Raw genomic sequence first — 17123 nt, forward strand, 5'->3', positions numbered from 1 at the left:
CACGTAAAAATTTCTGGTGTGATCACAGCTTGATTCATTTTCATCTGAGTGTGTGCTGCATTTTCGTGCAACGCTAAGACGATAATCCATTACTCTACCGCCGCAAATTTTCTAGCACGCATCATATATATATATATATATAGAGAGAGAGAGAGAGAGAGAGAGAGAGAGAGAGAGATTGAGAGAAAATTATATCTTATGTATGTAAATGCCTTTAATATAAAATCAATTATGATATGATACAAAAATTAATTAAGTAACAATATATTGATTTGGGGGTATTTACATACATCCATCCATGAATACACAAAGATGGTCATGCATAAAATTTTATACTATTTTCCTTAATTGAACCCACAGTTTGAAGTGTCTGAATTGAGCCTATTTGCAGAAGTGGCTGGATCGATCTCACATGTCTAAATGGCTTAATCGAGCCAACCTGCTAAAGTAGTTGAATCAAGTTCATCTACGGACGTGACTGAGTAAAGCTCGCCTGCCGAAATAGTTACATCAATCTCTCCCCAAAAGACGGTCTAGCCCTCTTTTACGCATTTCGGGTGTACATGGATGATACATTCGGGTTACAATGACGTTATATTCGGTTTACACGCGATTGTAAAGACGTCCATCGACCCATCCTTAAATGCATCACTCGATATTTATAACTATGAATTTTCATACAGACATCAAAGGTACACGTTGAACCAATGCTGCCCGACACTTACAGTACAATTTTTTTTATCATGACACTGAAAAAGAGTGTCATAAATTATTACTTAATTCTTCATTGAGTATACAAAGGCGAGTCAAAATAAGATCGAAGAGTATTTTTCTGAAAGGAATCTCTGCCTCCCGTCTTTATCTTTCTAAATATCTTCTAACTCATGAAGCCTTGTCTCACCAGAAATAAGAACTCAATACATTCCCTAATATTCTCCCATAGTACTCACATTCATATATATATATCTTGCTGCCATTTATCTTTCCATTTAATACATTCCCTAATACAATGAGTTCCTTATTATTATAAGTTTTAAAAGGTAAAATCAATATATATATATATAATTGAAATTTAGACCGTAAATATATAAATAAATAAAAATTGAGGTACATGTATGTAAATACTGAGCCGACGTGTCTTCCGGTGATTTGCTATCGCGCGTCTTATGTACCCAAATTTTTTCCTGTTTTTACAGTCACCGTCTTGCTAAAACCCAGGGTGGCTCTCAGTTTCTTTTTGTTAACTCACACAATGGCTCTACAGTCACCGTCTAGCTAAGGGTGGATCTCAGTTTCTTTTTGTTAACTCACACAATGGCTCTTGTTTTTAAGGCGAACCTGGCTCTGCTGGAGCGAAACCCTCGTTTCTAAAGTTAGGGTTTTGGCGCAATTCGGTAACTAATGAAGCTTTATGTATTTATTTATTTTTTAACTTTAATTTAGCTCTATTTCTTCCCGGCTTCTCGGTATCTACCAGCTTTCTTCTTAACCTGTATTTTGCAGGTTTCAGGTGCAGGGATTTTTTCACTGCTATAGTTCGTTGCTATCAAGTAGGACGCCATGTATGGAGGCGGTGAGTGTTCTTTTCTTTTTAGTTGATATTTTTCCGTAACCTAAATTGCGACTTTAACTGTTCTTACTGTTACTGGACTCCATTTATGCAGACGAAGTATCGGCAATAGTCATTGATTTAGGTTCTCACACCTGCAAAGCTGGTTATGCTGGTGAAGATGCTCCCAAGGCAGTCTTTCCCTCTGTAAGTGTACTCGAAATTTCAGCAGTTACAATTAATTTGTTGTTTTCCCGCATCTCTCTCTGCGCTCGCGCGCGCGTGTTGGACGTGGGGGTGGAATCTCCACGCTTTATTCCGTAAAGACCTAGTTTTTAACCTTCTGTGGATGACTATTTTGGATGTGGTTACCTACCTATTTTGAATCCCAGTGATTAATTGGATAATTAAACATTGGTTATATTAACATCACGATCATATTAGAAAGAGTTTAATATTTCGCATTTATGAATTTTTATCTGATCAAACACACAGGTTCTTCTTACAAAATTTATCATTTTCTATGCAATTTTGGTATCATTGGAAAAGAAGAAGAATGTCCAATACAAAATCCGGTGAGGGGTTGGCGTAAGCATTGACGATATGTTATTTTAACGATTCAAACTCACGGTCATGCCATTATGAGCACAACTTCACCATTGTTTTAGAACTATTCTCTCCATACTTATATAAACGATTGATACATCATATTTATTACTTAGTCATTTCGCTGTTTTGTATCATTATTGGTTATTTATTTTCCTTTTTAAGATCCGTAAAGTTTTGGGTGATTATTATGTTTATGTTATACCAATTGTGAATCCATTTTCTTCTAAAGTCTTTGGAGAATTGTGGTTGTAACTCCAAACTTTTGTTGGAACTTCTGCTTCATAATTTGCTTAATACTTGACTCAAATTGTTTAGGTGGTTGGATCAATTGAGCAGCTAGAAGCGGTAAATGGTGCTAAGCTTGACAAAGGATTGGAATCCATTTCTGATCCTAAAGGCGGACTAAAGGGATTTGATTCAGAGAAATCTAAAACAAAAAGAAAATTGTATGTTGGATCCCAGGCCTTAGGCTTTAGAAGAGACTATATGGAGGTAAGGTTTCAATAAAATTTACTTTTATCTCTATAATTCTACAACAACGATTGATTCATTCTGATGTTGATACTTTATTTTGTTTTTCAATTTAGGTGATATCACCTTTTAAAGATGGAGTTGTTACTGATTGGGATATTGTTGATAACATTTGGGCTCATGCCTTCAAGTGAGTCTCTTATTATCTATGACATGATCATTTTGGCCCTGCAAAACCTAATTTTTGTTACACATACACATTAATGGAGTTTATGATTAAGTAGTCATAGTTCTTTTTGATTATTTCATTTTCTTGCGCCAGTATGGATGTACGTTCTTCAAGTTCAACCACATAAGAAATTATAGGAACTTAATTAGAAACGGAAAAATTTTTCTTTTTTTATTTTTTAATACATCAATTAAATTGTACACTCACTTTTTATCTATTAGTTACCTTCTCAAGTTTGTGCTACAAATAATGAAAATAAAAAATATTTTTATGTAAAAAAATATATATATTAGTCTATAAAAATCCACCATACCACTTTCTTTGCAGCACATGGTCGGTAATGCCTATAGAAGACTTATATGTACATGCTCTAGTGAAGATGTTTGTCTTGATTCATCTTCCTTTTGCTAGAAGATTTCGGTGACATCAGAAGAGCAATATTATATTATTTCACATTATATTAAAAGTAATGGAATGCTAAAACTTGCCATTGTGAGCTCGTCTCAACACGAGGGATTTTCTTTTTTTAGATGCTCGGTGACCTTGATAAATGTTTCTTCCAATTGAATGAAAACATACATAAAAATGTGATTACATGGCAATTTATACCCTAATTAGAAGAAGTGTGGAACATCACTTGATAACATTTTCAATTGGTCAGTAGATTGACCTTGTGCTAGAATGACTAAAAGAATATGATGGTTTGTTATTCAAACAATCACTTATTGGCGATGAAAAATGTAAATCTTGATTTGATTGCTCTGTCTAGGTTTAGTTCAACAAAATTTAAACATAATTTTGAGGTTTTTAATGATGTGAAATGGTGTTCACCATGGCATGCAGTGTGACGAGGCACACTACTTATGCTATTATGATAGAGTGGTGCATAGCCTTAACATGGGTCGAGCCATAACAGCTGATAGATGGCCCATTCGTGCCACGTGAAAGATGGTTAAATGCTTCACATTTACCTAATACTCACTTAGCTAAAATAAAATAAATTATGCCTTAAAGTTAGTCAAATAAATTCAAATTATATATGTCTTTGTGAATCTGACATTGACAATTGGTTTGTTGGATGTAAGTTTTATGATTTAAAATTTTGACATTGAAAATTACATGGTGTTACTTGCAACTGAAACTCAGATACTTCTTTTCTAGATGCAATATAATGAAAATAAATGAAACTTTTTATTGTATTTATACCCACAAGAGAGAGGTTGTAGTATTGAAATTCGACACTGCAATTGTGCTATCATACTATATTTTATTGCTTTTTCATTTTTTTTGTTTTTCAAAGCTCTTAATTAATTGCGTTTGGAAAATTTCATATTTATTAACTTCTTACAGAAAACTAGCTTGATAATTACTGTTGCAGGGAAAGGTTACTAATTGATCCGAAGGAACATCCAATGCTAATTGCAGAGCCAACCTCAAATTCTCTACAGCAGAGAGAGAGGTTGTCTTTCTCCTCAGTATTTACTCTCATAACATAAACATGTTGTTGACTTGATTTTTCATGATTTTTTTAATTGATTGCAAGCTAAATCAGAAGCTCATACGTTTGAATTTACTGGATATAATTTTAGGGCAGTTTGGTTTTCTGTATTTAGAATGCTATATAAGCAAATGAATTCAAATTACCTGTACTTACTTTATTGTTATTGTTAATGAAATGAACGTTGAAGTAAATTTACTTCTTTAACATAAAAAAATGCATTAAAAAAAACTAACTTTGCATGCAAACATTTTACTTTACGCTAAATTTTCATTTCGTTAAACAGCTCCTTTAGCTTCATGAATATCCCTGTTTCTGTTCCACAATGCCCTGTGAAGTGGTCCAAGTCATGAAATATTTTGAAAGAAAGATTTTTAATTTGAATAGCATGCATCTAGATATCAGCTAGAATAATTCTAATAAAGCCTTCAGGAAGCTTGGCAATCTTAGTGATTTTTTCTAGTGCATCTTTTTGGTATTTGTCAGCTGACATACTTATTAATGGCTGGGCAATCAGGAAGGAACAAAGAAATAACACACTTGTCATCATTCAGGTAAGGCTCTAATATATAAGCAACATAATGATTATGATGCCAATCAAAAACTTTTTAATTAATTGTTGATTCAACACTGACTGCTAAAGTTATCTATAGTGGAGTAACAAAACCTGATGCGATTAAATAACATTAACAAATAGCCATTTGTCAAACAGTATTTTATAAGTTAGCGAACTTGAGCAAATAGAAAATCTTTAATATTTTTTCACTCAAAAGGTAAAAGAAAAGCATTTTCGTACAGAAAACATGGATGAGACTGTTCCTTTTATACACAAATGATAAGTAACTCAATTACAAAGCTATCATGAACTAACATGAAATTAAAATCAAACTTTACAAGCTGCACTTCGTAGAATGTTGATAAAAACGTGCAATAATATCAAATACCGAAAGGAAAATAATTGATTGAGGAAGAAAGTGCCCTTTGTAGTTATGATTAAAGTAGGTGTGATTGGCGAATTTGGTAGCAAAGCTTGTAGAATAAAAAAGAAAAAGAAAACCTAAGGGACAAAAGAAAAAAATAGCACTTAACCATAAGAATGTTTGAATCAAATTGATTAGATCCATGATATACTTTCACCACTTTGCATATATTGCGCACCATGTACCTAATTGAAAGATACATCATTTAGCCAATTGCATGTGTAAACTGTACTCAACTATGGTGCTCAGTGCCAAATAAAGGTATATTCAAAGAGATATCGAGGCATTTTTTCTTTTAAGATGAATCTGTTGAGCTTATATCTCATTTTCCATTGGGATTATTAACTAGCACATGTAAAATAAAAAATAAAAGTATTGAGAATTGCTTAATGCACTAGTTAGGTGTAAAAGGTAGTTACCTATGTCGCCTAGTGCCAAAGAGAGGTACTATTAAAGTGCTATCGAGGCAATCTTTCTTTTAAGATGAATCTGGAAAACTTTCATCTCATTTGCCATGGAGCCGTTGGCTAATACTTGTATAATTCAAAACAAAAGTATTCAGAAGCTGTTCAAAAGATTTCTAGGTAGTAGGTATATTAAAAGAAGAAAGAGACCAAATGTCTGTTGACTATTTGTCAAGGGGCATTTTAGCCTCAAACTATATAAAATGTTCGATGTAGTCCATAAACTCTTAAAATAGGAGCCAAAATGATCCTATTGTTACAACCAACGGAAATTGAAGTTCTGTTTAATAGATGGTGTCAAATGAGGGTGTTTCATAAAGTTATATATTTAATTAATGGAATATAATTTCTTTTATATTTTCTTTTGTGATATAATCAATTAGCAACATTCCCAATATTTTTTCATTTTTAGGTGCTCATGATATTCCACTCTTAAAATAATTCATTTATTAGATTTTTTTTTTTTAAATTTAAGATGTAAGTTCTTAAAAAAACACTATCTTTTAACACCATTCGTTAACTTATCATTTTTAGGTGCTCATGATATTCCACTCTTAAAAGAATTCATTTATTAGATTTTTTTTTTTTTTTAATTTAAGATGTAAGTTCTCAAAAAACACTATCTTTTAACACCATTCGTTAACTTCAATTTTCATTGTTATTAATAGAGGGACCACTTTTGTTCCTATTGTATGTGTTCATTGACTAAATCATTTTTTATTCTATTATATGGTTCAAAATAGTCGGGGGAACATCTTTGTCCTTTTCTCAACTAAAATGTTTCATGGAAAAAGGTTCATATACAAAAATTTAAGTTTTCTTTTTTGTTCATTATGCTGTTTCTTTGAAAGCAGAAAGTCCATTTAAGTTTATTATATTTTTTCATCAAAGACAAACTCTTATGGACAGGTCCAATGCAGAGGCTGAATATTTAGATATGGCTTGCTCAATATGTGAAATGATGACGGTTTTAGCACTTTAGAAGAGTTTGAATTTCTCGTTACTTGGTTATAAAACTATATTGTGACAATTTTAAGACCATTTATATTCCAAGCTATCTTGATTTACGTTAACGGACTAAACATTTTGAAGGTAGTTGTCATGTCATAAGGTATATTTACCTTTTAAGAAAAGTATTGCTCCTTATGTTCCGGTTCACAAAAAAACCTTGGGCCATCAATTATTTCCTCATTAATTTAATAAGTTTGAGCGAAACAATACATATGCATTAGCTAGAGGGAGAGTGTTAGCAGATGGCACATGTCAGGAAAAATAATATTATAAGAGTATCAATTTTGGGAATTCCCTCGTAATTGTGATTAGATCGGTCTTTTTTTCCTATTATATCCATATCATATACCTATAAATATGCATATTCAGTGAATAAGATAGAGTTTATTTATTTTTTCATGGACAACTGATAGGATTTCTAGAATAAGCTACTTTATTTGGTGTCAGTTTTTTGAAAGTTGTTGAATTGTTGCAAATTTACAAGTTTCCTTAATAGTTGGAATGTAACAAGTTACACTATGTTAAAGTTTCTTTTTGATGAAAATAATTTGTCCTCTAATTTCATGCTTATAGTTCTATTTTGTAAGCATTGATTTACTTAAGTAATTTCCTTATATCCTTGATTTTACCTTTCAAAAATTTTTTTCGTAGTAAATATTGTTTTTTCCATTTCAGGACGGCTGAGCTCATGTTTGAGAATTACAAAGTTCCTGCGTTGTTTGTAGCAAAAAATGCTGTATGACATTCTTCATCCCTTATTGAAATGCTTAGAAAAATTGGTTTGAATTTCATTTATGGTTTGGGGTTAATATTTTTGCTTCTACACTAGTACTTTTAACATCTTCCTTGACAGGTTCTTACATCGTTTGCTTCTGGGAGAGCTACTTCTCTTGTTGTTGATAGGTGAAATCTCGTGCTTTTTTTTTGTTTTGGATTATTTTTGAGCTTCTTCTTAGAACTAGATTTATATATATTTTTGTTGATAGGTGGGAGCTGAGGCAGTTTATTTGTTTGTTAGCTAATTTGAACCTTAGCATTTAGCAAGTAGCTTAATTTACTCAAGTAATCAGTTTTTAAAATCATATTCCCTTAATAGTTTGATCGAAATTTTCTAACAAAGCTAATGCTAAATTCTCACTTATTATTTGACTGCCTTCTTTCTTTCTTGCGGTTTTTAAAGAAATTTACACAATGAAAATTTATTTCATATGTGTTGTTATTATGTTTTTAGTGATCTTTATAATACATTCGATACTAAAGCTTGTAAAAAAATATATGTATAAATCAATCAAATGAAGTGATACAAAAAGTAAAGATTTAGTATAAGTAAATGGTATTAAGGCTGAAAATTAAAAAATGCTTTTCTTAATTGATGATATTCAATTCAACAATTGTGGTAAGATATTGTGATAAGCTTTTCAATGAAGATTGTGGAAATATGATCAATTTTAAAAGATCTTAATATTGTAAATAATAACAAAGTTTTTTATTTCCACCATCGCATTAATAAAAGATAAGTTGAGAAGACTTAAAAAAAAATGATGTTTGTAAAAATCGTAGAACCTGATGACATTCCAATAGAAGTGCTAAAATCTTAAGAAATAAATATATTTTTTTGGCTCACTAAATCTTTTAATATTATTTTAAAACCTAAAAAGATGTCTGATGAGTGGAGAAAGAGTCTATTGGTTCATATTTTTAATAAAGATGATGCATAAGAGTGCAAATTATAGAAGAATTTAGTTAACGTGTTATACATTAAAGTCATGACAAAGAGTAATTGAACATAGGTTTATACATTAAAGTCATGACAAAGAGTAATTGAACATAAGTTTTGACGTGATACAAAAATTTCTCAAAATCAATTTGGATTCATGCTAGGTAAGTCTACTATGAAAATTATTCATTTATTGAGAGGTGTGATGGAGAAATACAGAGAGAATAACGAGGGATTGAGAGGTTTGATGGAGAAATACAGAGAGAATAACGAGCATCTACAAAGGTTGTGAAAATTGGGCCGAGTATTGAAGTGGAAGAAGTAAATGTTCAAGGCTTAATGGTTCAATTGGGGTTAAATTGAAGTTGGAATTGGATGAATTAATAAATATTTAAATTATTTTAATATAATTTAAATAATAGAATAATGATATATTAATATAATTTTTTATCTATCCAACAAATAGTTTTTTATTTAAGATAATACTTTTGAATATTTCGAACAATATTCTAAATAAAAAATTATGACATTATATTTATCTTTTTTAAATTTAAATATCTTATTCTTGTCATTTAATCAAAATCAAAAGGCTAAAAAATGAATAATAATTGAACAGTCCAGTTCTTCAAAAATTGTATCGGTTCACCGATTCTCTGGTTTAACTCCGGATTTGACCAATTCAATACTAGTTATTTGTATAAATGATTATGAGCTTGGATCGAACGGGTCGAATGACCGGTGCGTGGTTGAACCGGTCGATCCAATTTGGTTTTTAAAACCATGAGATCTACATATGATTTTTGTTGTTTTAAAAAAAGCTTATGATAATATTTCAAGAGAAATAATTTGGAGAGTTTTAGAAAAGAAAGGTGTTGATTTTATTTTTATTCAAGCTCATATCTTTTCGCTCTAGTTATGCATGTTCTTACATGTTCTTACTGGACATTTAGAGGAGGATATACCTTAGTGTATGCTTTGGTCGATGGCGTTCTTCTTGTGGATAAGACTACAGGAGTTCATGAAAAATTTGAATTATGGAGATTAACTTTAAAGTCTAAAGGCTTTTGTTTGATTAGATCTAAAATTGAGTACATTGACTGTCATTTTAGTAGTACTAAGTCTAATGGCAGGGGTGTAACAATGGGTGATCAATTCATTAAAATGAGTGAATGTTCTCATATCTTTTCGCTCTAGTTATGCATGTTCTTACTGGACATTTACAGGAGGATATACCTTAGTGTAGCTTTGGTCGATGACGTTCTTCTTGTGGATAAGACTACAGGAGTTCATGAAAAATTTGAATTATGGAAATTAACTTTAAAGTCTAAAGGCTTTTGTTTGATTAGATCTAAAATTGAGTACATTGACTGTCATTTTAGTAGTACTAAGTCTAATGGCAGGGTTGTAACAATGGGTGATCAATTCATTAAAATGAGTGAATGTTTTAGATATCACAGATCTATTGTTCAAAGTGATGATCATATAGATGGGGATGCTATTAGTAGAATTCATGTTGGATGATTGAAGTGGAGGAATGTATCGATCATATTTTGTGATAGAAAAGTACCACTTAAACTTAGAGAATAATTTTGTAAGATAGTGGCAAGATCTGCAATACTTTATAACACAAAATGTTGGCAGTAAAAGAGAACCAAAAAATTAACTTTAATGTTGTTGAGATGAGAATGCTTAGGTGGATGCGTGGCTTTACATGTAAGGGACAAATGCAAAACTAATATATGTGGTTAGCCGTAGTGGCTGACTGGATTAGAGAGAGTCGCCTTGCATGGTTTGATCATATTAAACACTTACTATCATGATGGCCTAGTTAGGGGAGTAGATGTTTTAGATTTGGCTTATGTTAAGAAAGATAGAGGTAGACCTAAAAAGACTTGGACATGTTGTATAAAAATGATCTTAATTTACTATAACTAAATGAAAATCTGACACTTAATAGGACACATGGAGAAAAATAATTCATGTAGCCGACCCCACTCAGTGAAATGAAGGTTTGTTGTTGGGTTGCTCTCTTGCACTAGTCATTTTTTTTGTCATTTACATTCCGAGTAAGATTATAAAGAGATATTTCTTCCTTATTGTTCATATTATTGCATACTATTTTTGGGTTGAGGTGAAAGATGTGATTTTTTAAAATGTTGGCAAGCCTATTGATGTGTTAGTGGAAAATAGTCATTTAGCTATTCATAAAATAACAAGAGATGGAAGTTTAAGGGGCTGTATGGTTACGGATTTAAGTAGAATTTAACTTGAATCTTGCCGAACATAAATAATGACAATTTTAAATCTGGGATTTAGTTAATCTAGTTCCTTCTGAACTCCCAGGTTTTGCCTTATATCTCATATTTACTTAAGACGCTCAAGGCGTTGTATACGTTATTATACAACGCCTAATATTGATGCTCTAGGCAATACACTGAACTTGTACTTCTCTTAGTATATGTTTTTGACTATTTTATATGCCTAGCTTTTCATTTGCTCAATTAATCTTCTACCATCGTGCCAGTCATCTTTCCCCTACGTAGCTTGCTTTGGTTTCTCTTGGATCAAAGTAGTCTTACTCTATAGTTTATATACTTGTTTGGCTTGTTTAATCTTGGTCTTCTACTGCTATTGGTTGCTTTCGACTTGCTAGATGCCGCTTCGGAGGCTGCATCTATAATTTTTTTTTTATTTCCTGGAGGGCAATGAGGAGTACAATTCAATGCATAGGGAAAATCTTTGATGCCTTCGGGCATTCATGCGAGCCCTGAACTTGTTCTTCTCATACTCTCGATGTTTGCTACTAAGATACTTTCTTTTCTTGTTGCTTCTGATCAGTCTTGCAAGTTGCCTGTATTTTTTGTTGCCTTTGGATGGGATCTACTGTGAGCATAATTTTAGTTGCACACTTTTAATACTATAAGCCTGATGATTTTCTTTTTTGCTTCTACCATTGTATTTATTTCCTTTCTTTTAAGTTTTGTTTCTTTTGGGTTATAACTCTTCCTCTATATTGGCTAGGCACGCGCTCTCAAATTCCTCTCAAGAAAAAAAAAAGGGCATTGTATTTAGGGTTTAGGGTTTAGGGTTTAACCTATATTTTAGAATTGAATTATTTGTTCCGTAAGTTCTAGGTAAACATGGGAAGTTTAAAAGGTTTTCCGTGTGCTAGACTATGCTTTGGTGATAGCCTCTGAAGCTAAGAAGAAATTAAAAAAAATGTTTAAAAGCAACAACTCATTCTTACGAGCCTTTGAGATATAGTAAATGTTAGTTTTGCTACATATAACTGCAGTTTTTTTTTTCTCCATTTAAGAGTATTTGTCATCACGATAATTGTATTTTCATGAAGGAATGTAGTTTATTATTGTTATCTATTGCACCGATTGCGCTAAAAACATTGTGTATTGATTGAACAAAAAATTTTAGCTTAACTGTTATTTATGTAAAAGTATTTTGCATAGCTTCAAAATTGAAATGTCGGTTTGTTTGCATTTTTCTTGTTAAAGTTCTTAGTTTTATTTATTGTTATTTTTCCTATTGCCTCTTTAATCTTCTTATGACTTGGAGGTAATTTAAAATGCTTAATTGGTGAAACTTTCACTAATAAACCTCTCTTCCTTCACAGTGGAGGTGGATCGACCACTGTAGCCCCTGTACAGGATGGTTATGTACTTCAGAAGGTACTATTGCCGACTAGTTATTAGATGGTTTTGCTCTCATGTAGTTCTTCATATGTTGAGGGTTTATTGTTTCTTGTTTAGTTTATTTTAAAGTTATTTCAATTGTATCTTGTATCAGTTTTATGTGCTTCTTCTATATTGTTACATCTGATATTGTATTTTTCATTAGCTAATAATATTCTTATTGCACATTATGGGATATTTCAGCACATTAATCATATTCACGATGCATATTGTACTATGAAACTAGCCATTTGAAAAGTTGCACTTGAAACTCTAACTTCTAGTTTCAGTTCAACTCAGTGGCTCTTATAAGAGATTAGTCCTTGTGGATTGCTACTTGAGTTAATTTTTTTTTTAATTATATTTTATTTTTTAGAGTAGCAAAAAAAACTCTGAAGTTTTTTAATATAAACGCTGAAAGATTTTGATAAATTGAAGTCAGGATAATGGTGGAATGTAAACAAGCTGAAAAGTTGATGTAGTTGGAAGAGTTGATGCTTTTCTGATAGAATCATAATCAACGCGTTAACCAATGATTAAACCTTGTGAAAACTTGTGCTTATTCTATTGGCTCATAAAAGTAAAATATACAGATTATAAAAGTAAAATATACAGATTGGATGATTAGATTGATTCTTTATAACTTGAGTCATTTTGATTCTGTTCTAGGATTAAGTAAAAATTGTTTTAAAATCTATGCCCGGTGGCATGTTAAAATAACTTGATTAAGAATCATAAAATCCTAGTCATTTTGATTAAGAAGCATAAGTCATTTTGTTCCTGTTCTAGGATTAAGTAAAGATTGTTTTACAACCTATGCCCAGGGGCATGTTAAAAGAACTTGTTTAAGCTCCTATGCTTGGATGTCTATGTTCAACTTAAAATTTTCATTTGGTATTAAATTGTGTTGTAAACAGTTTCATTTTAATACAAATTAATTAAGTGAAACATGCAGGCTCTATGTCAGCTTAGGCCTTTTGCTTTTTTCTCGTACAAGAGCTGATTATTGTGTCTTTAGGGCGTTGCTACGTCTCCAATCGGAGGTGAATTCCTAACCGAGTGCATGATGAAAAGCTTGGAGAGCAAAGGCATCATTGTAAGAGCTGTTTACTTTAATTAGGAAGCTATTAAATTTTGCTCCTTCTTTAGCTGGTAATGGATTGGAGCACCTATGATTTACCTTATTGAATTTTATCTATTTTTCAGTTCAAGCCTAGATACTCCTTCAAGAGAAAGGAAGTACGCTCCGGAGAATTTCAGGTAAATTTGTGATGAACTATCTAAACTAATTTTCTGATTTTCTATGCAGTGATCTGCATTTTTGTTTGCATCATATATCACATTTTAACTCTCGCTTTCTTTGATGCCCAATTTTTGGTTTGATTTTTTACTGATTTTGATGATGTTTGAGATTTAGTTAATCTGCATAACCTGGTAAAAATTTATCCAAGCTCTACCATGTGTAACAACCAATTTGGTTCTTAATCATTTCATTAATAGATATTGTTTCCTCTCCTACCAAATGTTCCAAGGTGCAGGGGTAGGAAATTCACTAGTTCTTTGCAATTTCTTTGTTGTATATTTCCCTCTAAGAAGAAAATGATGAATCAAAAAGGAAATTTAGCATCTTATTCCTTAAAAATTGTAGAGAAGTCTCCTCCAAATATCTGCAGTAAAACTACATTTGAAATATATCTATTAAAATACTTATTTTGCTAAGTTCTATTCATTAACCTTCCAAATTTTGTATGCTTTGTTTTTGTCTTAGACGATAGACCTTGATTTTCCAAATACCACAGAAAGCTACAAGCTTTATTCTCAGGTATGGATCCGTCTCTCATTTATTTGTTTTATTTTTTCTTTTCTATCCATCCAATGTTATTGAGGTTGCTTAACAGAAAATTTTTAATGGCAGAGAGTAATTGCTAGTGACATTAAGGAATGTGTATGCAGAGTTCCAGATACTCCCTATGATGGTATTCTAGTTTCTAATTTTTAGCTGCAATTTCTTGATTAATAGATTTCCTCATGGCAAAGCCTTAAATTATTATTATTATTTTTTTTGTGTATCCACTTTTGCATATGCATTCTTTTTTAACGCGCGGCATTTAAAAAACACAACATTTGTATAAATACCTTAAATGATGCTCTCCTTCTTCCTAACTTGCAAAACAGAATATTATTTTCTCCTTTTGATCTATTCTTCTTCTTGACGCAAAAACTCCAACAAAATATATCTGAAAATAAAAGCTAGTTCTGGGGTTATCAATCTGAAGTAAAATTATAGATAAATATTGTCTCTATTCTTGCTAGGAATAAATTGATGTAACTAATAAATGAGTGTATATTTTAAAACATGCTATGAGAAAGGCAATTGGTGTACTTTTAATTTTTCAAGTCTTTGTGGGGTTTTGGAAGGTGAACTTTGAGTGAGAAGCGGAGTGATAAGAATTGAGGGAGAGAGGAAAATTAGAAAATTCTCAAATTATTATTTTTGTTTTTTTTGTTTTCATTTGTGGTGAACTTAATTAGCAAATCATGTTATTGTAAATAGTGAATTAGAACTTGAGCTGTTTAGTCTGTACGAAGATTTGATGCTCTCATCTTTATAATAGTGAAAATATTTCTTTGTGTGATATGAGAGTCTAATCTCGTGAAACCACTTATTTTTGTATGTCATATTTTGATTTTTTGATAATTTATATTTTTCATTCTAGAAATTATCCCCTCTGCTATTACTTTGCCCATCACATTATTATTTTCTTTTTTTTTTTTTTGAAAATTTTTCAAGGACCTCGATATTGTTTGTTGCAGAGAGTGCATATGCAAATATCCCTATGACGTCATATGAACTTCCAGATGGACAGTATGTACATATTTTTTTTCTTCTCTGTAATGGTGAAAATATTTTTCTTTTTCTAATTTTTTGAACTGCATGGTTCTGCTGTGTTTTAATAATCACCAGCCATTCTTTTTAGCCATATTATAAATTCTCCAATTCCAGTTTATTAGATGCACGAGAAACTATACATTGCTTTGATGTTTTGATTTTCAGTGCTTTGATTTATTATCTTGCAGAATTATTGAAATTGGTGCTGATCGATTTAAGGTTCCTGATATTCTGTTTAATCCATCAATAATCCAGGTAATTATGACATAAATTTATTTAACTCATCACACTCCTTATTATCATCATCATTTGTTCTATGAGTTCTTCTATTGATCTATCATTGTACAATCGATTGGTACTGTGTTCACCTTGAACAATGTTCTAATTTTTTGTGACAATCATGGTTAAATTCAATGAACAACAACAACAACAACAAAGCCTTAATCTCACTACTTGCGGTCAGCTACATGAATCTTTTTTTCCATTGTGTCCTATTTAGTGTCATATTTTCACTTAGTTATAATAAATTAAGTTCATTTTTTATACAATAAGCCCAAGTCTTCTTATGTCTATCTCCGCCTTTCTTAACATAGGTCAAATCTAAAACATCTATTCTCCTAATCAGATCATCATATGGTCGACTTTTAATGTGTCCAAACCTTTTAAGTCGACCCTCTCTAATTTTGTCTGTCACTAGGGCTATACCAATATATTCATTTCTCATTTTGTCTCTAAGTTTAAAGCCACTCATCCACCTAATCATTCTCATCTCGACAACAATTAACTTATTATGCTTCTTTTTTTAAAGGCCAAGTTTCAGCGCCATAGAGCATTGCATGTCTCGCCACTGTTTTGTAAAATTTTCCTTTCAGTTTAAGCATAACTTTTTTATCACACAAAATGCTCGAAGCATTCATCCACTTCAACCAACCAACTTGAATTCTACTATTAACGTCCCCATCTATATCACCATCGCTTTGAACAAAAGACTCGAGATATCTAAATCGTTCACACCTTTTAATAATTTGATCACCTAAAGTTACACTTCTGTCATTAGTGCTACCACTACTAAAATTGCATTCCATGTATTCAGTTTTAGTTATACTCAAATGAAGGTCTTTATACTTCAATGTAGACCTCTATAATTCAAGTTTTTTTGGGTTTTTTTCTCTCGTCTTATCCATGAGAAGGATATTATCAGCAAAAAACATACACCAAGGTACATCCTCCTGTAAATGTTCAGTAAGACCATCCATAACTAAAGCAAAAGGATATGGGCTTAAACCCGATCCCTGATGTAATCCAACAGAAATAGGAAAATATTAGGTCAATCCTCCTTAAGTTCGAACACAAATAACAGCTCTAGTATACAAATCTTTAATGACTTTAATATAAGTCAAATCAACATCTTTCTTCTCAATAACTCTCCAAAGGATGTTTCTTGAAACCTTATCGTATGCTTTTTCTAAATCAATAAAAATCAAATGTAGATCCTACTTAGAAAGTCCAAATAAAAAGACATGTAATCAATAATTAAGAAATAGCCTTTTTTAGAGAGGGGAACTCCATTTCTCGAAAATACCAACACCAAACGAAGAAATCGATTGACCGAACTCCTTTCCTTTCACATTGAAGCCAATTGACCAAACTCCTTGCTCATTAACCAGGATGAAGGTGAAAATTTGCATCTTCCTCCCCTCTCCAAATCTAATTCATGTCTTCCCACAAGATAAATTAAAGAAATAGAGAGAGTATAATTTTTTTGTAGAACGAATAAAAGAGGAAAATTTATAGCGAACAGTAAGTGTTGACAGTTTTGCAGTTATACTGAGTTTTCAAAGAATCTCCCAACAACATTTTCTTTATGACTTTTTTTTTTATTTTGAGTATTCCACGCAACTTTATTTAAGACACGTTGTCGGCACTATTTTCGATTGGAGTTGCCTATTGGAAGATATCGGTCACTTGAATCGAAATCTCGTCGTCTACTTCGGGAAGACATTAAATTTATATATATAT

The 17123-nt window shown here is 31.6% G+C and overlaps 1 protein-coding gene across 1 annotated transcript in view; it reads left to right on the forward strand.

The window, feature by feature from the left end:
• Positions 1-1437: 1437 nt before the first annotated feature.
• LOC110023800 (actin-related protein 4) overlaps positions 1438-17123 on the forward strand; it is a 28960-nt gene continuing 13274 nt past the window's right edge. Inside the window, exons 1-14 of the mRNA XM_020723392.1 lie at positions 1438-1573; positions 1665-1756; positions 2474-2650; positions 2746-2819; positions 4237-4317; positions 7487-7547; positions 7665-7714; positions 12157-12211; positions 13233-13310; positions 13421-13474; positions 13983-14036; positions 14130-14190; positions 15029-15080; positions 15293-15359. Coding sequence (XP_020579051.1) covers positions 1561-1573; positions 1665-1756; positions 2474-2650; positions 2746-2819; positions 4237-4317; positions 7487-7547; positions 7665-7714; positions 12157-12211; positions 13233-13310; positions 13421-13474; positions 13983-14036; positions 14130-14190; positions 15029-15080; positions 15293-15359 — 969 coding nt within the window. The 5' untranslated portion in view covers positions 1438-1560. The remainder of the gene's footprint in view (positions 1574-1664; positions 1757-2473; positions 2651-2745; positions 2820-4236; positions 4318-7486; positions 7548-7664; positions 7715-12156; positions 12212-13232; positions 13311-13420; positions 13475-13982; positions 14037-14129; positions 14191-15028; positions 15081-15292; positions 15360-17123) is intronic.

The sequence above is a fragment of the Phalaenopsis equestris genome, unplaced genomic scaffold (assembly GCF_001263595.1).
Source record: "Phalaenopsis equestris unplaced genomic scaffold, ASM126359v1 Scaffold000232, whole genome shotgun sequence".
NCBI classification, from domain to species: domain Eukaryota; kingdom Viridiplantae; phylum Streptophyta; class Magnoliopsida; order Asparagales; family Orchidaceae; genus Phalaenopsis; species Phalaenopsis equestris.